Source organism: Pan paniscus, chromosome 15 (assembly GCF_029289425.2).
Source record: "Pan paniscus chromosome 15, NHGRI_mPanPan1-v2.0_pri, whole genome shotgun sequence".
Taxonomy (NCBI): domain Eukaryota; kingdom Metazoa; phylum Chordata; class Mammalia; order Primates; family Hominidae; genus Pan; species Pan paniscus.
This window is the reverse complement of record NC_073264.2, coordinates 38,866,093-38,890,296: the sequence shown is the minus strand read 5'-3', so window position 1 is coordinate 38,890,296 and position 24,204 is coordinate 38,866,093. Positions and strand designations below refer to the sequence as shown.

At 32.9% G+C, this 24,204-nt stretch overlaps 1 protein-coding gene across 44 annotated transcripts in view; it reads right to left on the bottom strand.

Annotated features, from left to right (window-relative positions):
* Positions 1 to 24,204, bottom strand: part of MIPOL1 (mirror-image polydactyly 1) — a 387,061-nt gene that overhangs the window by 11,369 nt on the left and 351,488 nt on the right. For 19 of the 44 annotated variants that reach the window (XM_063596042.1, XM_063596041.1, XM_055097486.2 and 16 more), the window contains one exon: positions 20,392 to 21,150. The exons of 9 other annotated variants lie outside the window; for them this stretch is intronic. In XM_063596042.1, the coding sequence (XP_063452112.1) occupies positions 21,084 to 21,150 (67 nt within the window). In that variant the 3' untranslated portion in view covers positions 20,392 to 21,083. Of the gene's footprint in view, positions 1 to 3,489; positions 5,775 to 15,488; positions 22,390 to 24,204 lie in introns of those variants that run through there. 16 more of the 44 variants (XM_055097511.2, XM_055097509.2, XM_055097516.2 and 13 more) reach the window with 3 other exon arrangements.

The following is a 24,204-nucleotide window of genomic DNA, read 5'->3' as shown; positions in this document are numbered from 1 at the left end:
TGAGACGGAGTTTCTCTTTGTCACCAGGCTGGAGTGCAGTGGCGCAATCAAGACTCACTGCAACCTTCGCCTCCTAGGTCCAAGCGATTCTCCTGCTTCAGCTTCCTAAGTAGCTTGGACTACAGGCACCCACCACCACATCCAGTTAATTTTTGTATTTTTAGTAGAGACAGGGTTTCACCATTTTGGCCAGGGTGATTCAAACTCCTGACCTCGGGTAATCCACCCGCCTTAGCCTCCCAAAGTGCTGCGATTACAAGCCTGAGCAACTACACCTGGCCAAGACAAAATACTGAAGATTTCTAAATATAATCAAAACACAAATTGTCCCAAGGACTTCCAAATAGAACTAGAATGGAAACATTTCCTCTGAGAGCATTACTTTTACCTTTCCTTGTACTGTACATTATTTGTAAATCATTATATGATTAATATATATTGATAAAGCTTAGATGTTTTACATTCGGTCTTCTTATCTCCCTACCCCTCACCCATTGCCACAGTTTGTTATCCATACTTCTCATGACTCTATCATGTTGTGATTTCATTGGGTAAGGACTATTTTGATTTAGCTAAGCATTTTAAAGTGTCTCTTATAAGATTCAAAGATAAATAAGAATTGATAAAAATAAACAACTCTCATGAACAAACATTATTTATGTCTAATCTTATCTAACATGGTTTTGTCTAGTAATACAGCTAATGGTTAAGTAATATTCCTCATGATCAATAAAGAAATTCAGTGTTTTATTATTCTAATGTTTTGTCAAATATTTGCATCTTTGAAATTTAACATGTGAAGACCATTCTTGTCTATATTTTTTACAAACACACATACTATTAATCTTTTTTTCATCCAATTTTGCAAATGTTTTGGAATTTACCACCCTGGATACATATGACAGTTTAGAGTTAGTTTGGTTCTTTCTCTTCCTTTTGCTCCTTTATTGCTAAATTGTTTCTTCTCATCACCTGTAAAGCTCACACTTTTTATTATTTTCTTTAATTCTGGTTAACATTTGCCTATTCAACCTTATACTTACCTATCTTCACTTCTCCCATTATCTTGTTCATCTCTTATTTTGACCATTTTACTCCAGTGAAAGGTCTTCCTATGACCTTCCTATCATATGGTACAACTATCTATGAATAACTATACAGGCATCTACATATGCCATGAAGATAATCATCCAGATCATCCTTGGAAAAAATTGGGGACAGCATTTAGTAAGGCATCAAGAGGAACAGGGCTGTCATCTGTTAAGAAAGTTTTATTTTTTTAAATCAAATTAGTATCTAATGCAGCACAAAGTCCAAGAGAACCAAAAACTTAGAGTCTAAGAGGTGAAGTATTCAAGTTGTCAGTTCATTATTACCCCATGTGAGTTTATAATTTCCATGAAGAAACTTGATACATATTATGAACTTAAATAACAATGATAGTATATAATCATGTGCTAACAAGTAGTAGAGACTAAGCTTCAATGATCATTATATGAGGGTTGCTTGGGGTGGAACTAATATAAATAGATGGAACTGAGGTGGGAAAACAATGATATCTTGGTTTGATATTACTTGTGATAAATGTCCCAGTCCCTTAAATGCATTATTTATATATATTCCATATTTTAAAAATATGTCTATCAAACTAATTTCAATATTACCATTTAAATAAAATACACTGTGAGATAATGAACTATGTGAGCAAAGGAATCTGTAAAAGCTTTGTTCTAAAATTATTACTTTTGTTTTTGCTACAAAATTTTCAATTTAATAATGCTGAGGATAGTTTTTTTGAGAGGGGTTACATACAAGTATATTTTAAAATTATGTTCAGTTTTTAAGAATAAATTATACTTAAACATATTTGAATTTAGTTTCTGATTTTTCTTTAATGTAACAAAAGTCAAGAAAGGAAAATCATTTGGATGATTACATGTTTGTTGGTAGACACTATTAAAACATATTAAGCATTTATATGAAGCAGTGTTTTTAAAATGTCAAATAAAAGTATTTTCTTTTTGAAATGCTTTCTTTGATGCTTATTAAACAACCAGGCTGTTATGCTGGGGCAGCAGTAATGGAGGTTCTGCTTTTGCTTTTGAAAAGGAGCGTTGGAGCATCTCTGGATTTTAGATACATAGGAAACCCTTACAAAGACTTTGCAAACAGACTGAAGGAAAACAGATCGAAAATTGGCCTTTCAAATAGTACCTCATTATTGTTCCTAGTGGAAACTTTTCTTACTTTTAATTCTTTTTTACTTCTAATAAGGTGTAAACTATGCATATATAACAATGTTTGCTAGCCAGAGAATCTTAGAGAAGATATGCAGGAAATAAAATTTTTAGGAAATAAAATATTCTTTACAATGTATCTTAAAACAACAAAATGAACAATGAAGATGTATAAACTGGCTGTGCATTTACTTAACTTAAAGGATATCAGAATTAATATATTACAAAAAAAATTCATTCTTAAAAGCAAAGTATAATTGTTTGCCACAATTATTTTAATATATTTCTTTCCCAGGATAAATTTTAAACTCAGGAAAGCAAGGACTGGAATTGGAAGGGTTAAAAAAACACGAAGCAACAGTAACTCCATTTAGATAAGGGGATAGAAGGGTGGAGCAAGGGAACAATACACTAAAGTACTTTTCTTTCACAGATCTTGGTTCAAATTAAGGTTAAATTCCAAAGGAGGATGTGTTTTCCCCATATGGAGTCTTAAAGGACATGCCTTTGTTTCCAGCTTCCCAGAGAAGATATATGTTAACACAAACAAAGCATTTCATAATAAATTTAACTTTTATAGAGTGACTAATGCCCTGTGGAGATAAGGCGGACTCTCAGTCACCTGTGTTTAATCCAGGCTGAAGAAATTATGCCAAGGGCACACTGACAAAACTTTATTTCTTCGGAGAAGATGGCAGTAACTTGGTAGGGAGCAGAAAGGGTCTTGGTTTTAAAAGTCTTGTTAGAATGACTCTCATTCTCACTGTGAACCCAGTTTAGCATTTATGTACTTTGGAAGGACAAAGAGGTGAGGTAAGCCTGCCAAAATTTGAATCTATGTTTCTGGGAACCTGTTAGTAGGTCAACTGTTACAAATGTAAGAGGAACTGCAGAGGAGCGGTAAATACTAGAAATTTGGGAGTTGGCCTGCAAATAGCTTTATTAAAGCTTGCATACTGTTTCTTCTTCTAGATCTCAGGTCAGGTGACATGATATTTAAAATGTCACAGAGTATCACTATTTCTCGATCCAAACAGGCTTGGGTGCAGGTAGGGTGGGAGGTAGAACACCATGTAAAGAGACAACTGTTTTCTGCTAAAAATATTTGACAGTTAACAGACAGAAACGGAGATCTTTAAAATTTTACTTGGGATCTTGCTAACAATAATAATTTATTAATCTATCTCTTCCTCCTAAGAAAGACAAATGGTTTATTTATGAAAATAGTACTTTTCTTTCCCCTTTCCCTTGCTTTTATCTCTATGTTGTTATTAACTAGAGGCCTAATTGTGAAGTCCTTATTCTTGAAAAATGTCACTGAATTTGTGGTTAGGTAAAGTCACTCATTGAATATACACATCCCCTTTCCATGTGCAAATTCTATTGACTTCAATTGAAGAGTAAAAGTTAGTGCTATGACATGTGAGGAAGGAATTCCTTTTGAGAAAAGGAAACAATCTATTTGCATCAATCATATCAAACACACTTGACTATACATTATAAAATATTTGATTTATTTTTTATATTTATATATTCATCCTTGATGAAAGGCTTAGGCAATCTATATAAAATTTAAATAAAATAGAATACCAGTCTCCCTTTCTTCTCCACTCACTAAAAAATGGAGACACTGACAAAGAATAAACTTGATTTGGTTGCTATATGAGAATTTTTGTAACACTTTAGTTTATCAATCTGCAGGTCACTAATATTGATTCTAGACAAAATTAAGCATCGTCACTTATTTTATACTTCTCATTTCTTTATAGTGCTCAAGTTCCTTCTTGTGCTCTGAATAAGAAAAAATACCTTTCATCTTTTCATGTTAGCCAGTGGCTAAAAGAAGATAACTTTTCCGACTCTAGCCTACTAGACAAGGGTAATGAGGTTTCTCTTCTCAGGCTATGTAATGCCAAATCCAAATATCAGAAATTAATTAACTGTCCCAAATTTCAGAAATTAACTTCTCAGAGAGGAACACCACAAGGGGGCAGGTGAATCCAGGCTAGGTCCTAGGTAAGAGGGTCTCAGTATTGGGAATCCTGGTCAAAAGATAGGGAAAGGTTAGGTGAGAATTAGAAACAACTCTAAAGATAGTATTTCTTCATGAACATAAGCATTGGATCTGGATCGCCCAAGTGCAATTTTATTTAGAACATCTAGAAGACATTAATTACAATACAGCAAGAAAATAAGTGAAAGATATCAAACCAATGTAAATAGTCACAGGTTGAAAGTGCTTACTATGTTTAAGAAGGCCAATGGGATAATTTTACCAAGAAAAAAAAGACTGTATGTGAGAAGAAATCCAAAATTTACTACAGAGCAATCGGGGTATGGTTTGAAGATAAATTACAACCAGATAGGCAAAGTAGCAAGTAATTAAAAGACGACATGAGAAGATACCTTTGCTTCAAGGTGATCTTAATAATGAACAATTTTGTAACAGAAGCATAAAGTTTGAATAGAGCTATGCTAGTTTTTTTTTTCTGAACACAAAAATTAAGAAATTAATCTGAGGCACTTTAGGAAAGAGAAAATCTGCTATTTAAAAAGATTAAAGAGTCTGTTTTGATTTTCATTAGAAATTAAACTTAGCCTACGAATAGGAGGCAAAATTTGATATTTAAAAATTAGTTCTCCTAAACAAATATTTTAAAGTTGATACCAGATATCCCCTGTGAGAATGTCAATGACAGTATCTTCTATGGCCAACATATACACATACCTTCTGTGCAAAACAGCCAGGATGAATTCTGTTTGGCAAAGCTGGAAATTATCACCAGTTTCTCTTTTATACCTCACTAACAAAATACATTTAATTATTTGATGTGAATAGACAGTATATTATCTTTTATAGGTTAACAAAATTAAGCACACAGAATAGTGTAGGTTAATGAAGTACACAAGTTTTGGCTGTTACTGGTAATTTCTATTTCATTTCCAATAGCAATTAGAATCTTTAAAATGAGCTCTTAAGTAGCTTCTTTTATTTATGATAAAATTAACTTCTTTTTTAGGCCTATACAATAATTTTTTATAATGACAATGTACAAGTCATTTCTTTTATTATAATTCTATTGATTGATGAGGTTATCTCAAAATACACTTCAGGGCAAGCCAGGTTTTAGAATGTGGGACTCCAAATTGATCAAACTTTCTGTTGTACCATGATATATTTTGGTTTATTGGTATCATAGGACTTAACACTAAACTAGTAAGCCTATTTTTAATGCAAAACTCTGGACTGAAATGTGAATGCCTATTCCTATTGTACTTTAACGAAGGCTATTTCTCTCCAAATTCACTCATTCTTCTCATTGTATGTATACACATATATAAACACATACATAATATAGACACATACACATAAACTTATGTGTACATACATACATGTTGCAGTCCATTGGTGATATTTTAGAGCACTCTTTCTCCTCTTTTCACTCTGTGAATTCTCTTCTCTTCCTTTACTCCAAGTACTTGCAAAGTCCTCATATGCTTTGTCACCTTAAGGACATGGAAGCAGCTTCTGCAATGCTTGAAATAATAATGCTTTGATTTGTTAATGTGAAAAGTTGGATGGCTTTTAAAAGCTGACCAGTCCAGGGCTATTTGCACATAGTAGACATTCAATAAATATTTGTTGATTTGATTTATTCTAGGGTAAAGAACTGAGTAACAACTCTTTTTGTCTTCACTGATGTGCTATGGTTGAGCCTGTGTACAAATCCATTTATGAGTAAATATTAATGGTCATGGTCAATGAAGATGTTTTAGAGAGAAAAAAATCTAGATCTACAGGCTGTTAGTAACAGCAATGATTGGGAGCATGTTTAATAAAGTAAGTAGTTCTAAAAGAATAGATGACAGACACTATAAAATAGGGGCTCACTAAAGAGCATTCTGAATAAATTATCTGGAAAGAAAGTGGCTATTCCAAGAGTTTTACATTTTTGTTTCCATATACTAAGGCAAAGGACCTTTTCATTAAAAAAATTAGGGATAATATTTTGGTTGTAAAATTTAGTGAGCATATATAAGCTACATAATATTTCCTTTGGTAGATTCTCCTTTACAATAGTCACAAAAGTGTTAATGTATGGTTTTACTGACAACTGAGAGGTCCTGAACATAGAGAATGAGAATTTGTCCCAAATTTCAAGCAATGTATAACTTTTAAGGAGTTAAACTCTATACTCCTATCATTCAAAAGAGCATAATTGATTTATTTCCCTTTCTGATCACCAACAGTAAAAACTGTTTCTGAACTTACAACATGTTAAATTTTGGCTCAAGGCAAATTTACAACAGCAAGGTTTATAATAAAATCTGTCAAAACATTAACCATGATGGCACAAGTTTCAGCTCTAAACAGCGCAGATAGGGAAGCAGTATGGTTGACAACCTGAACAGCTTAGGGATGGATGCACGTTTGCCATTCTAGCTCTCAAAATGCCTGCTTATGTCACATTATAAATGTTTTTCAATTCCTCTGTTCTCATTTTTCACAAATGTGAAGGTTTTATATAAAAGGACAATGTTTTAATTAAGTGGTTTCAAAGTGATTTAGAGATCCTAGAATTAAAGATATAATTCTAAGTAAAAAGTTATTAGCTAAGAGCACTTTAGATGTTCAAGACAAGAGCTAGGAAGCAATAGCGTTTTCATTTCTTCTGTGATGAATCTCAAGAAAAATTAAGTATGAACTAAGATAGTATCTTAACCTTTTTGCTACTTTAAGGCAAATATGATTCATTTGGCCACATGCTAGCATTTGAGCAATATTCATCTATGTAATTTTAATTTTTCAACATAGAAAACAATGCTGGAAGTTTTGGCTTCCTGTTCCTTCCTGGTAAAAAAAGCTATATTTCCTGGAAAATCACAAGCAAAATACAGTTACTCTTATCAAAAGTGAATCACTCTGCCAGCAGTCAATTATAATCAAGATAGTCAACTTTGTGTATGAGGTACATACTAGAAACAATATTGGAGAAGGACATACTATATTGAAAAATGTAATTTGATTAGCCACAGACAGAACAGATTTATGAGAAGAAAATCTTCTTTAAGGAACTTAAAGTGTGTTAATGTCATGGTCATACAAGCAAAATGCAGTGAATATTCTTTGCTTGAGTGTTTCAGAGAGTCTTTGATACAACTGACCTATTTGTTGAAGAATGGCAGGCATGTTTTTAAGCTTTAGGATCATCATTCAACGTGATGTTACCTGATGAAAACTGGTGGAGACTGAATCAGAGACAAAATAATATTAGTAACCAAATATCAATTTTTGAAGCTGTAGTTTGGTAGGTAATATTCATGCACAATTTATTTTTGCTCCCAAATATCTTAAAATATGACTTGGGTATTGAAAGAATAATATAACCAGAGAGTAAAATGTCAAGAAAGTAAATCAAAGTAATAAGAACTCATATAACTTTGGTTGTTTTTAGAAAATGAGGGACCACTGAATTTGAAATCATGATTTAAAGTACATGCAGCAACATCAGAGGACATCCAAACAATTTACACTGGTTTATACATTGTTTGCATTCTTCTCCTTGCCTGAATTTGGACAAGCAATGTAGTTATCACTATTGCTCAATAAGGATTTAAATGGCCTATTTTCTTCTCTGGAAATTTTGTATAAACTTTGTAGTCAACAAAATAAAACCAGACTTCAGTTCATCATGGAGTGAAATTTCAAACTTTGGACTGCACGGTACCAATATTTAACAGCTACACAAGAAGTTTGGATTAAAAAAACAAACCAAGGCTGGGTGTGGTGGCTCATGCCTGTAATCCCAGCACTTTGAGAGGCCAAGGCAGGAGGACTGCTTGAGTCCAGGAGTTTGAGACCAGCCTGGGCAATTTCAGAAGACCCTGTCTCTACAAAAAGTTAAAAAAAGAAATGAGCCAGGCCGGTGGCACGTGCCTGCAGTCCCAGCTACTTGGGAGGTTGAGGGGAGAATCACTTGAGCCCAGGAATTTAGGGCTGCAGTGAGCTATGATCACACCACTGTACTCTAGCTTAGGTGACAGAGTAAGACCCTGTCTCAACAAAACAAAACACCCAAAACAAAAAACAAACCACAACAGACACACCACACACACACACACACACACCCAAACCAAAAAAATTAAACAACAACATCAAACAACCCCACAACAGCCCTTCACTTTAAATTGATTAATTAATTATGGTTAAACAGCTACAGTATTCAGGTAAATACAATGTTTTACCTGGTAATGTGCCAGGTGCTAGATAATTTGACATAATGATATATTTTAATATCACTGATATAGGAAAAATATTTAAATTTTAAACTTTTAATGTCATATTTTTAGAACGGCACATCATACAAATGTTTAGAAAGTTGAAATAGTTTGAAAATTTAGGTTTCATCATTAAACAAGGATGATTATTCATCAAGTATTTACCTGTGCAAAGAAATCGGAACAAAACTGAATCTCTCATCTTCAGGAGCTTGCATTCTAATGGGAAATAGTAAAGGAATACTGAAACCAAGAGAAAACTTAATAACTGCCCTAATAGATGAAGAAAGAGCTATATGGCAAACAGAAGGGAGATTAACTACAACTTGGTGGTGGGGTGAGGGTGGGGAATTAGGGAAAGCTTCATGTAGGGGGTGGTACATAAGTGTTCCTGATGGATGAATTGGATTTAAAAAGTGAAGGTGGATTTGATTGAGTAGAGGGTTAAAAATGGCAAATGACTCAAACATTGAAAATATAGGGTAGGAACTGAAATGGAGAGTATGCCTGGAGTACACGGTCTCAGGTATTAGTATGTTATGAATAAAAGTCACTTTTATTAATTTTCTTGCCATTCATAAGAAAACAAAATGTAGCATAGAACTTCTATGTATAATGTGGGAAATTGGTTCTTTAAAAAAATACAACATGAGCCCAGACAACTTTCCTAAAATATAAAGAAAATAATATCTGCAATATGTAACTAACTATATTCCTTGAAAAGTTGTTGCAATTTATAAAAGTATTTTATTTATAAAAGCAGAAACCAATTATTGCTGTGATATAATTGAAGCTTTAACTGAAAGGAAACTTCTGATTTCAAAAGCTTTTCCTCACTTCTTTTTGACACCAATTACTTATTCATATTCCTACCTTCCTCTATGTCACCTAAATAAAATTACATAACTACTCTTTATAATATGATCACAGTTTAAGAAAAGATGCAAAAAAGCAAATCCAATTTTGCAAAGTGCTAAGACTATAACATACTAAGACATTAGTAATTGGTGTACACATTTAGATAAAGTGTAATTCTTCAAAGAAATAACACTGAGATATTTTATGTCAAATTATATCATTGTTCAAAATATATTTGAATTTTCTCCCACAGAAGTATCTTCAGAACTGGTTTATGAGTTAGAGAAGAAATTCAGTCTCTTGTCTTTCAGTCACTTAGCTTTTAGTCTCAAGATAGTATAGTTAGAAGCAATATGAAGCTTAGCTATTTCAAAGAAAAATTTGTTCTTAGCAAGCCAAAGTGTACCTAATCTATATGGGTCTGAGAGACATTCTTTGTGACATTATCAGGAAGATCTCCCTAAGCAACAAAAAACATTGGCATGGAAGAAAAGGGCCACATGAGATAAAGTATACATGACTGGTGCATTTGGCAGTTCTCACCTTTTAAAAATATTATACAGTTATGGTTCCTCTATTTTAGGCAAAGTTCCTAAGTTTTAAACAGGTATGCTTTTTGAAGTTTCTGCCACAGTATGTATGATTTTTGAAATGAAAGTTAATTCTTAATTTTTGTTAGTGCACTTTGGTTTATTTCTTTACTTTTCATATATATATTTTAAAGGCTACCTTTTAGGGAGCAGTTGGTCTAGGGAGGCAAGAGCATCTTAGTTGCATGAAGACATATAAATTATATAATCTTATTATAAAACCAAAAATGTTGATCACTGCTGTTTTCTAAGTCTTGCTTTACATGGAGCCAGTGTTAAAAGTTCGTTAGCTAGAGCTTAACAACACAATGGCTTGAAGGAATGGAGTTACCACACAAGTGTTTAAATTCCATGCCGGATCCCTAGCTACAACGGAGAAGAAAGTTCAAACAACAAAAACAGAGTTGCAAGGTCTGAACTTGTGTGTCACGGATACCTCTTACTCATCACCAGGCAGCTCTTATTCAGGGCAACCAGGCCCTCCCAAGCAACATGGTTAATTGAATAAGGATTCTGAACCTTTTGGCTGCAGATAAACCAAAGTGGTACATGGCTCATAACTCAAACATTTCATTTTCGACAGCTGTTAATTTTCTTGCCCAGGCTAATTTGGATTATTCAATCATTTTCTTTTCTTTAATGAAAAACTGCTTGTAGTTACTGGTGGGGACAAAGAGCTGCAATTATGGACCTTGGAAGGTAAATTTATTATCTGCTCATTTTAATCATGTATACAAGTGATACTAAATTCAGAACATTTTATTAGCAGTGCAGTTATCTCTCTCTCTCTCTCTCTCTCTCTCTCTGTGTGTGTGTGTGTGTGTGCGTGTTTAGATTTAATAACATTCAACCATGACTACTGTTTCCTGCTATGATGGACCTGGTACCTCCTGCAGTAAGCAACTAAAAATGTTGGATAGAAAATGAAAAACATCTTTTCAAATTCATCAATATGTTGGCAGTCAATAAGTCAATAATACTCTGAGGCCCAAACCTAAGTAAAATGTAATCCTAAGTGGTAAGTAAAGCACAAAAGGCAGTTTTCATCTTGAAAGTGTTTGTCTTATGACAGGGGTAAAGTTGAGCTTGGGTTTTCAGGGCCTTGTAATGTAGCAGGGGACAAAGTACAAAGCCAGAATCCATCCGGGGAGAGAAATCTTGAACTCAGGCTATGAATGAAGGATTAACATGGATGAAATTGGAAATCATCATTCTCAGTAACTATCGCAAGAACAAAAAACCAAACACCGCATATTCTCACTCACAGGTGGGAACTGAACAAAGAGAACACATGGACACAGGAAGGGGAACATCACACTCTGGGGACTGTTGTGGGGTGGGGGGAGGGGAGAGGGATAGCATTGGGAGATATACCTAATGCTAGATGACAAGTTAGTGGGTGCAGTGCACCAGCATGGCACATGTATACATATGTAACTAACCTGCACATTGTGAACATGTACCCTAAAACTTAAAGTATAATAATAATTTTAAAGAAAATGAATGAAGGATTAAAAAAATTTCCCCTATGAATTTTATAACCATAAGCTAGCTCTACTGTGGATTTTCAACCCAAATTAACATTACCTAAGTGGCCTAATGAAAGTCAAATTAAGATTTAAAAGTGATCTAACATGTTTCCAAGTGACTGGCAGAAGCAAATGTAAAACTTTATGGAGGAACCCACCTTTAACACAGGCTTTGAAAAACTCCATAGAGAATAGTTCTAAGAAGATATAAGCTCACATTAATGAATCACCAAACATCTAAATAAAGATAGCTAGCAGAAATAATAGACAACAAAATCAGAGCAGCAAATTCTTGACATGTCAAAATTATAAGAAATTAAGTATGAAATACATGTTTAAAACATATAAGAAAATAAAAAATTAAAAATATGAGATAGGAACTCTAAAAATGATCAAATGCATTTGGAGATGAACAAAATATAACCTCTAGAAATGAAAATTATAATAAAGGAAATTTAAAACTCATTGGATTCCTGCTTTGAGACAGAACAGAATAGTTTGTGATAGACCAGTCCTCCTGCCAACAACAACTGGAAAAGCTGAATAAAGTACAAAAAACAGTATTTGTTTAAAAGTGGTGAAGAGGGTGTAAGATAAAGACTAATAGAGGGACTAAGATTTCAGAAAGGAGAACAACAGAGAGGTAAACTGATGATCTGCAGCCACTTTTCCCTTGGAGGCATTTGCTGGTTCTGGGTGAAGATGAGGGAATTGATAATGTGGGCTCTGTCCTAGCAGAAGATTGCTTCTAGGAATAGGAAAACTAGCAGAGCTTTGGGCAATTTTGCAGGGCTGGAGTGACAGAATTGGAGACCTAAAGGACCTGAAACACATATCAAGTTCTCCTTTCAAGATACTTGGCAAATTCTGAGATGTCCTAAGTGAAAGATTAAAAAAGCTAAAATGAGAATTTCTAAAAAAGCTCAGTGAAGATATCACTTTCACCACTGAAGGCCCTAGTGAACTATGCAACAAGAAAGGAGGCAAACCAGAAACAACTGATCCTTATTCAAACTGGAAGCCAGATTCAAGTCAACACAGTACCTTACTGGATAAATGTGACTGGGTTTCATTCAGTCATTGCAGGAGAGTAAAGGATAAACCCTCTTTGGAGGCAGACAAAATCATCTGGAGGTTCAGGTTATATTACATTCAATCAAGAATTAATGGGCATGCCAAGAGACAAGACAGACGATAGAGAAAGACCCAGAGGTAATTCAGATATTGGAGTTAATAGGCATGGACTTTAAAGTAACGATGACCAGTACGTTCAGGAAAACAGAGGCAAAGGGGGAAGAAAATAGATTTAGAAAGATGAGTATTTCACTGGAGAATCAGAATGTACAAAAAAGAAAAAAGAAATTGTAGAATTTAAAAATTCAAAACCTAAAGTTAAGAATTCAATAGATGGCCTTCGAAGTAGAAGACAGGCTTAGTGAAATAAAAGACAGGTAATTTTAAAAATTTAAAATTGTCCAGGTGTAGTGGCTCATCCCTGTAATCCCAGCACTTTTGGAGGCTAAGATGGGAGAACTGCTAGAGGCCAGGAGATCGAGACCAGCTTGGGAAACCTAGCAAGACCTCGTATCTTAAAAAACAAAAACAAAAACAAAAAAACAAAAATCAAAACTGTTGCACATAGAACTAGAAAAAAAGAATAGAAAATATGGGAACACAATGAAAAGATTAACATATATGTAATTGACGTCTCAGGAGGAGAAAGAGATATTGACTAAAGATGTCCTAAAATTGAGAAAAGAAGACAGAGCTTTAATAAGGTCTCTGAACTCAAGCAAGAAATATAAAAAGAAGACCACATCAAGGCATAAAATAAAACTGCCAAAAAAACAAAGTAAAAGAAAAAAATGTAAAAAGCAATCAGAGAAACAAAAAAGTTTACTTCAAGGAGACAATAAGACTGACAGCTGATTTCTAAACAGGTAAGAGGGAAGCTAGATATTAACAGGATGACATTTTAAAAGATCAACAGGAGGACCTACACTTCTGGCTACAATGGAATAACAGGGACCAGATTTATCCTGCCACTGTCCTTAAAAAACTAAACAACAACAACAACAACAACAAAACCAAAACCAACACCAACCAAATAAAAAGCAATACTGAAAATACATGAAACAATGTTTTTGGACTTTGGACAATAGGCAGTCCAGGACAGTGAATCAAACAAATGAAGTGAGCCCTATGATTGCCCCAGCTTATGGTCTGGAGAATTTACAGAGAGTGGAGTGGGACAACCAAACAGAGCTTGGAAGTCTCCCTGAGTTGAGGACACAGAGTTGAGAATCTGGGGACACCAGGGCAGACAGAATTTACAGCTCAGGGTACTGGAGAGGAGAAATTCTAAGCAGAGGAGAGGGCTGCACAGAGAAAAAGAGAGAGAGAGAGGATACATAGGAGAGCGAATTTGGCTCTAGAGAGCTGTAGACCATTCCTTGAGTCTTTCTCAGAGTATTGACCAGCACACATATGTGAGCAAACTAGCAAGGCCAGGGTAAAAATCACCAGGAAAGAAAAGGGAGAACAATGACCTAAACTTTCATATGGTCATCATATACTATAAAGAATATAAGGTAATATATTCAGAAACTCAAAACATTTTAAAGAAATACAAAAATATTCAGGACCCAACAAGATAAAATTTAAAATAACTGGCATTCAATAAAAAGTTATCAGCATGTAAAGCAGAAAAATATAACCTATGGTAAGAAAAAAAAAATCAATCAATAGAAACAGGCCAGGAAGTTGCACAGATGACATAATTAACAAACATGAACGTTAAAACAGTTATTACAGCAATCTCTTCTTATCCGTGGGGTACACATTCCAAGACCCTCAGTAGATGTCTGAAACCAAGGATAGTACCGAACCCTACATATATTTTTTCCTATATGTACATTTCTATGATAATGTTTAATTTATAAATTAGGCATAGGAAGAGATAAATAATAATAATAAAATAGAATAATTATAACAATATACTGTGATAAAAGGCATGAGAATGTGGTTTCTGTCTCTCAAAATATCTTATTGTACTATACTTACCTATTTTTGGACTGTGGTTAGTTGTGGGTAACTAAAACCAAGGAAGTGAAACCACTGTATATGTTTTATGTTCCTGAAGATAATGTAAAGCATGAACAAGTTAAGGAGAGCCATAAAAAATTTTAAAAACTCAATTCTAACTTATAGAGATGAAAAATACAATGTCTGTGAAGAAAGAGGGCCTGGATGGGTTAACAACACATTAGACACTGCAAAAGAAAAGATTAGTAAACTTGAAGACAAAGCAATAGAAACTATCCAAAATGAAACAGAGAAAAAAACTGAAAAGAAATATAATAAAAATATGGTTAGTTAGAACGAATAAGATCTAATATTTGATAGCACAACAAGGTGACTACAGTCAATAATTTATTGTACACTTAAAAATAACTGAAAGAGTATAATTAATTATAACAAAAAGGATAAATTCTTGAGGTGATGGATATCCCATTTACCCTGATGTGATTATTATGCACTGTATGCCTATATCAAAATATCTCATGTGCCCCATAAATATATACACCTACTATGTACACACAAAATTAAAAATTAAAAAAAAGAACGAAGCATGAACAAGTTGTAGGATAACTTTAAGTAGCCTAATATCCAGAGAATAGTAGATCCAGAGAAAGAAGAAAAGAGATAGGGAAAAATATTGGAAGAAATAATGGCTGAAATTTTCGATAAAGACTGCAAATTCATGGATCCAAGAAGTTCAGCAAACCACAGGCACAGAAACATGCAGAAATCGACACTACATATCAAAATCAAATTGGTTAAAGCAAGTGACAAAGGGAAAATCTTTAAAGCAGCTAGAGGACACATAATGTACAGAAAATAAAAATAAGAATGACAGCAGGAACAAGGCAAACCAGAAATATTAGAGCAACATCTTTAAAATACTGAAAAAAATCCACAAAACCATGTTAACCTCAAATTCTATATGCAGCAATTTTTTTTTCACAGAATGGAGGCAGAAAAAGAGTCACATTTTCAGACATACAACAGTTGAACCAACAGTTCTTCACTGGTATAGATGATAAATACTTTGGGCAAAAGGAAAATGGTAACAGGTGGATACACGGATGTATGTAAAGAAAATAAGGGCATCAGAAATCGTAAATACACGAGTAAATATCACAGTAAATATCACATACGTTCATTCTTATTTTAAAAATTTTCTTAAACATAATTGACTTTTTAAAGTTAAAAAAATTACAATTATGTGCATATGTAGAAGTAAAATGTGTGACAAATCACAAAGGTCATACGTGATGAAACAATAATTTAACAAAGTAATGTGATAGTTTAGATATCACCAGTTTATAGAATTTTTGCCCCAAAGACACCTACTGCCCACTTCCACTCCATTCCTCTTTTAGTCATGTACTCTAAGCTGTAAATTCTAAGTTCACTCCAGGTGATAGAGTGCTACACAGTCTGTTTACATTTACCTTATCATGATTGAATAATCAAATGCAACAGAAAGAGTGTTTTTAGATTTCAGCTATTGAAGCAACATTCCACGTACATATTCCAAAATGAGTAGAGGTGCTTTATGGTAGATTTGAGTCAGTCTATTATTATTATTATTATTATTATTATTATTATTATTATTATTTGAGACAGTCTCACTCTGTCACCCAGGCTGGAGTGCAATGGCGCGATCTCGGCTCACTGCAAGCTCTGCCTCCCGGGTTCACGCCATTCTCCTGTCTCAGCCTCCCAAGTAGCTGGGACTACAGGCGCCCGCCACCACGCCCGGCTAACTTCTTTTTTGTACTTTTTTTAGTAGAGACGGGGTTTCACCGTGTTAGCCAGGATGGTCTCAATCTCCTGACCTTGTGATCCGCCCGCCTCGGCCTCCCAAAATGCTGGGATTACAGGCGTGAGCCATCGCACCTGGCCTATTTTTTTAATTAAAATAATTTGATCTCACTTCTTATGTTCTTTCTAACCATATTCACTAAAAATGATATTTCTCTTCAATATTTTATTACTATAATTTTATTTTATATCTAAATAGTTTTGAAAGATTCCTAAGGTACCTAACAAATTTGTTCATATTCACATTTATCTTTATTAAATTTGTTAAGGAAGTCAGACAGTTTGACAGTGAACTTAATCTGTTTCCTTACTGCAATATATTTTATAGTGCATATCTAGTACACTGTCTTCAGGATTGTACATTTATAAATTTGATTAAGATCGATGTATAAGAATTGCATTGAAATATGTATAGGATTTGCAATAGGGGATTTTATTTGAGTACAAAGTAAATATATATTTTAAACATTTGAGTTTGTGCATTAAAATACATCTTTGTTAATAATCAGATAGTCCAGAAATTGGTGGCTTCTAAAATACCAGCATACACCAAAACAATATTTAGAAGACAATTAGATTAAAAATTATGCATATTAAGACTTCTGCAAAGGAATATCATTGTATACATTTTAATGATTCTCAAAAATACACATTTATCATTGTCAAATACTATTTATGAAGTCCTACATTAAATAATTCAACTTTTAGAAGTTTAACTTAACTTACACTAAAACATATAATAAAAAAGAAAAGTTTTCTTTTTCTAATTTCAGTATATATGCTGCTGAAGCGAGCACAAGAAAAACTCTTCAAAAAAGATTTTTCTAGTAAAAGGATTACAAAAAATTTGGTAACTTGAGATGCTCTTCTGGAACGTATGCTGCTGGTTTAAATGTGCAAGCTCCAACTTAACAAATGTTTAAAATATTTGAGTTTTTAAAACAGTGCCAAAACAAACCACATCTTTTCTAGAGATGACATATTTAGCTAAGCACGAGCAAAATAAATCTTTCAACCATTCCATGTATTTGTTTAAAAGCCTAAGAAACCACGTGCATTTCCAATAAAACATGAACAAAACACTGAAATCACTGGAGCCTAACAGTTCACTTATAAATCATTTTTTTAAAAGGTAAATGTATCGGTGTGTGTGCATGTATATATATAAATATATATGTAAAATATGAATAGATAGGTTAGCTGTAAATACTAGTTACCAACAACACAATAAAATCAGTAAAAAATTTGGGTTCCAAACACATCATATGTGAAAAGACAAAAATATATAAGCCATGGCTATTTCATCATAGAATGCCTTATTAATCACAAGTATTTGAAAATAGAAAGTTTAAAAATAATTGTGATCTTTAAGAATAGTACATATAAAATGTTTTTCTATGAAACTATATTCAATATTAAAAGTATAAATCTTTAATATTCTAGATTTTTAATAAAATAAACTAATTATATAAATAAGCGACCTGATAAGAAGATGACTGAATTTATTTGAATAAGGAAATATACAAAGGATCAACTTTATCATTGAAAAAAATTAGCAAAATATTTTACTCCATATTTAAAATACATTAATAATTTCTAACTTATTTATAAAATTTTAAATTCTCATATATTAATAATTAATAACTTTGCTTTAACTGCTTATACCTTGCTTATAACCAATAACTTTGCTTATTACTGGTTTTAGCTCTAAATTGCTCTAGGAGATAGAGCAAGCCTAGAAGTTTAGACTACCATGCTAAAAAACTAAGCTGATAGGTTTTAGCATCAGGCCAAATTAAAAACAGTACAAAGAGACTCATGTTATGTTTTATTAGCAATGAATTGTCACAATATTCCTAATTAGTGAAGGCTGAGGCAAAGCATACTGCCACTATAATACCATAGAGAGGTGGTAATAATGTGATGCTGTTTACACATGCAGTTCACATTATTGTACTTCATTGAAAAAAATGTGTACAATCTTTTGATTATTAGGGAATTTGTATGTAGTATGTGAAAGAAATGGTACTATCACAACAGAAATTGCAAGAGTAAAATCTTTACTTTGAAATTTTTTTCTTACAGAGAGATTTAGAGACTCATAGTTGCATGGAGTGTGGTTATAAGATCTTAGTTCTAGGTCCTAGCCAGTCCTTGGCAAATTCCAAGGCTTACTGAGTCTGTTTCCTCATCTGTAGAATGAATATAATAATAATTATAATGACAGTAATACTAAAATTATCATCACCATCGTTATTATATGGGTTATATATATAATTTATTATTATTATGATTGTCGATAGGATCAAATGAAAAAACAGATGTAAAAGGACTTTGTAAATCATCAAGTGCTACAAATGTTAGTATTAGCATTTTGCCTTTCCTGTAAATTACTTATTTTTACAAGAAGAAGTGAATTCTCATGTTACTATAGGATTTAGAGTTGATGATGTGTAAAGCAAACTCAAAGCAACATTTCTCAGCAGTGTGGAATACTTCTAAAGTTGCATTATTGTTGAATACATAGAGAACCTATCTTCAGTAGGCAAGGCTATTCCTTCATACAGAAAAAATATATAAAGACCATCTGACACACTGTTGATGGACACTTTTAAGTGTAAGAAATTAATTAAGATAATATTTGTCTGTAATACTTTGCATTTGAAATTTTGTAGACAATTCATTTTCAAGAGGATGTGATATTTTTGGGAGATTACCTATACTGAACAATAGTGGATGTTAGAATTATTTTGCAAATTTAACTTTATAATATCATATTCTATAAAAGTTCCGCATATTAATTATAGGAACTGGTTTTTCTAATTTGATCATTTAAGCGTAGAAAGATTTGTTTGGAAATTGTGAAATGTCTTTATACTATATTTTGTGTATTCTAAAAGACAAAATAACTCAAGAAAAGTTCATCTGCTTTCAACATTAAACCGAAAATTCAAATTTACTTGTGATTTATTTTAAGTGAGATCAGGAATGGACTACTTTGTGACAAAAATTGTTTCTCTTTACTTACCTGCACCTCCCAGATGACTTTAAAGATAATGTTTCTTCACATAGGGAGCTGTTACACGTTTCAAATAGAGCCCAGAGACAAGACTCCATGCATGACCAAATCATTACATATTTCTCTATTACAGAGTCATTGGTCTATGAGAGGATATAATTCTCTTTAGGACTACAGAGCAAATTAAATCAGTTTATTTTTAACCCCTGTTGTCCCTTATTTTCTAATTCTCATAGTTAAAAAAGTTACTTTAATGGATACAGATTTAATAAGGAAGAAATAGGGTTTGTTAGCATTATGATTCTTTTGTGACCTATGACAAAGTAGCTTACATTTTCCTGTGGAGTAAAAAAAAATTGAAATGGATAATCTGCTATGGTATATGAAAGAATGGTACAATAAATTGTCCTGAATGTACTTATCCTGTAAATAGGCAATAGTAGATAATTTAGCTCAATCTTAAAGATGAATTAAAAACGTATAGACTTAGAAAAAATTTTACTTCCCTACAAAATTTTTGCTAATTAAATCTCTACTTGTCTATTTCATCCTGTTCCAGGCACAGTCATTTCCTCTTGGTCTTTCGTCTGTCTAATCTAAAAATATGAAAGTATTTTGCCTATAACTAATTACATAAAAATCTCAGTTCTATTCATAACTTCATATGACTGCTATGCTGTAACTATCTTATTTCTGGAATAAAATAAAAAGCAGGTAACCTTAACCAAATGGCAAGTTTACTTTTTTCTAAATTCTTATATTTCTACATTACAATTGTATTGAATATTATATATTAGATCCTCCTCCTCCACAATAAAAATCAAATGGCAATTAAAAAAAGATAAACAATAAGAATACTTAATAGGTTTGATGGTCTCTTTTAAGACAGAGGCATGCTAATTTTCAAGCAAAAATGACAGAGACTTATAGCTTAAGTAGAATTCAGATAATTATTCAGACCCAATATTAAAAAATACTGACAATGTGAATTTATAAGTACACATTAACAGTCTCCTCTTTTTATTGAAAACAGTTTGCATTATTTGTAGTGAAACAAAAATCATGCCTTGACGAATGTAATTTTAATATATCCATCTCTTATTAAACAAATTATACATTTAATTCTTGGCATCTATATTTAATATCTTTTATACTAACAAAGATTACATACATGTATTGAAGGAAGACTACACACTCATGTTTAAGCCTCTCTCATCAGTTAAGAAATATACCCTATATTGAAAAATGCATGTATTTGAAGTTTTGACCTAACACAGTGGATTAAAGCTTAGACAATATTTACTTTGCCGCACTTTGATTCAGAAAGGGCCATATGTGAAGATATGATCCTAACCAATTTTAACATGTTTCTATAATGATCTCTCAGTAAAAAGATTTATATTAAAGATATTGAGATATAAAATAGTTACAAAATAAGCTGTAACCTTATAGCTACCCATTGGTAAAAGTCTATAGTTAATATATTTGGATAAATAACTCAAGTCAGCAGCAAAGTGGTTAAACATTTGTGATTTGATTTTATCTCAGCTTGGAATGTGGTTGGAGTGTCCCACTTCTAACAACTGTTTGCTAAGTTAAGGCTTTAGTGTTTACACAGTGTTGAATGAAGCAGCCTGGTCACCAGATGTGATCGCTTCCCCAGACTGTCGTTTTTTTTCAATCAGATCACTGTCCTCATGGTCCCGGTTCCCACCTTCTTCCTCAGTACATCCACCAGCCTTTCCAACCTAAGTTGGGGTTGGGATGGGGGTGAGAAGGGGAAAAAAAGGGCAATTATTGTTAAGAATGTCCTGGCTGATAAAGGACAGTATTTGCCTGTGACCAAGCAGTCCTCACGGTCATGTTAAGAAACAAAGCATTACTGTGAGAGACACTGCTACAGAGTGCCAAGTATTTGAGGTTAAAAAACCCAGCAATGACACAAACTTTAACCCAGATCCTTGAATTATGTCAGCATTAGATGCCACACAAAATTTATAGGACATTTATTTCAATACATTTAGCTACTTGCATTAAGGTTGTGAATGAATCATTTACTATGCAATGACAGGATCACATATTAAATGTAGAATAAACTGATTTTACCTAAGAAAAGCACATATTTCAAAACACAAATATCAGCAATGTTTCACCTGTTACTTAGATAAGTGATTCATTGGTTGGTATACTGTGTAACTTCTATGTACTAAATTCCCATCTTTTCATAGAATCAGCTGATAAACATAAAGCCAGAAATAGTGGTTAGGTGGGAAACATTTCAAGTTACAGTAGCATGGAAATAATTTAAAAATACACAATGATTTGATACTAATAAAACCAGACTTTTTGTTCTAATTAAAAAAACACGTTTCTATTTCTGAGTAGCATAGATGCACTAGAAATTACCTACATAGACATTTTAGTCAAAGAAAATGATTTTTTTAGTTGATTAAAAACTAGTCAATTAAATTGAAAAGAGAGTCGAAAGTTCAGAAGTCCATTCTGCAGTGTTCTTAGACTACTCTATGAGTGGGAGGTCACATTCATGTAGATCAGTAAGAGATGCTTGACAAAAGATGATAGAATCAGACCATTAATTGGTTTTCTTCTTTTATTTTCTTTACTGAAAGCATAAAACCTCAACCAAAAATCTTGCTTGATGTTATACACATAGAAATCTTCCTTATAAGTAAATATCATGCCTAGCAGTTTTCATATACACAATCTTCCTCTCTCAAAGACTTTACGGTAAGCGGCACAGTCTAGTCTGCTTCACAGTTTGCCTCATTTATATGGATCCATGCATGAGGGTCCTCTGCAAATAAACACAGCACAGAGCTAGACACTAAAGGAATGAGGGTATTCTTAGTGTCATACAAGCTGGTTTAGATGATTTGGAAGTTCCACTGAGGAATGGACAAATCAACTGCATATAATGCTGAAAACTAGCTGAAGTTTATTGGATGATTTTGTATCTATCAAGAATTCTGTTAACAAAAAACAGGAAAATAAAACAAAATTATTCAGTGCATCAAAAAACTTTGCTTTAAGAACACAGTAATGATCTTAGAGTAAAAAGGCAAATCTTGTCTAAGTTTATTACTACAAACTTTTCTAAAATGCAAACTATACATAAATGTTGTATATCCACTAAAACAGTCTAGTGGTACAAATACCTGAACTAGAAGAGTCATTAGAAAATTCACTGTATTCTCAGATTAGTCTGCAATACTTGAACCTTCCCTAGTGGTTAAAAACTAGTGCTAACTTACACACTCTGAATATTATGACTCATAGGACTACATGAATCCTTTAAGGCAATGTTTAATTAACTTGAGTTGTGCAATGAGGGGAAAGAAAAATGTGAGTATGAATTATAGAACTACACTATGAAATTTTAAGTTTATTGTTAAAATCTGATAGTAACTTGAAATAACCATTAAATAGCTCCCAGCAGAAATCATTATAAGATATTAGTAGCATTGCTTTGCATATATTGTTAAAAGCCAGAAAATATTACTTGCAAACTGGCTAAATGTATCCCTTCTCCATAATATAATTTATACTACTAACTAGTGATAAAACCTTTTTCACAATATAAAAGTCAGCTCTATTTTGTCTAGTTATTATTATTGTTACTACAAATTCAGAATCAGTGGAATCCCAAATTACTGAGATGAATCTGTGTTGTGCTTCTTCTGGCTTCTCCTTTACAGACAGGCTCATCTTACTTTTGTTTCCTTTTTCTACATTAGGACATCTTTCCATTTAGAACTCTTATATCTTGTTAAGGTAAGAGATTAGGAGGAAATAGTTAAATATCATGTTTTGCAATGTCCTCATTGTATTTCAACAATTACCAGATCAACTACAATCTCAATTTATCCAGGTCGAATGATTTATGAAAACCTGATCTCAGAAATGAGAAAAATGTCAATTACTTAGTTTTGTGAAAGCTTACTGACTTCTGTAACACAATGAAGCACCTATTCCTTCCTGTAAGGAATGGAATACACCTGCCAAACATGGGCTGTGCCAACAGGAAGGTAGACGTGTGTGTCTGTTGAAGCACCTTGCAGGATTTGCCTGCAGGCTATTCTTACTGTCCAAATCAATAATGTCCTTAAAAAATTATGTAGCTCACTAAAATAGGCTCCAGCTGCTTTAAATATTACTCAGTGATATCTTCTCAACAGCTTCATGAAACAGGAAAAGGGCTAGAGCTAGGATTAGGATTTCTCCATTTTAAATATGAAGAAACTGAAGAACAGACAAGTAAACCCTTATACAAGGTTGTGAGGAGGAGGAGACAAAGTCACTAAAAATGCTGCACCTAGGGTTTGCCATTAGTATTAAAGATCTTGCCCTCTCTCAGTCAGAAGGATGAGAAGACTTTAACTATGATTTTTGTTTCTTTTATCACTATGGTTGTTGTTTTGTTGGTATTTTTAATGTTGATGCATTTTATCATCTTTTCTTTTCATTTTGCTCCCTTGATGACACTTAAATGCTCATGACTTCCAAATCTAGACCCCTTTCTCAAAATTCTCTTCTGAGTTTTAGACTCACTTATCCAACTGCCTTCAAGAAATCTCCTCTTGCTTATACAATTGGCCTATGATACTCAGTATATTTAAAACAAAACTATTTTACTTCTTATGCATGTTTCAGTATTTCTTATCTTGATTAATGTTGCCATCCATTCACTCACTCAACCTTTCAGCTAAAATATTTAAGAAAAACTTGGTATATTGTATTTTTTTCTTTACTTCAATTTGAACCTGTGAAAACTTTGTGATGAA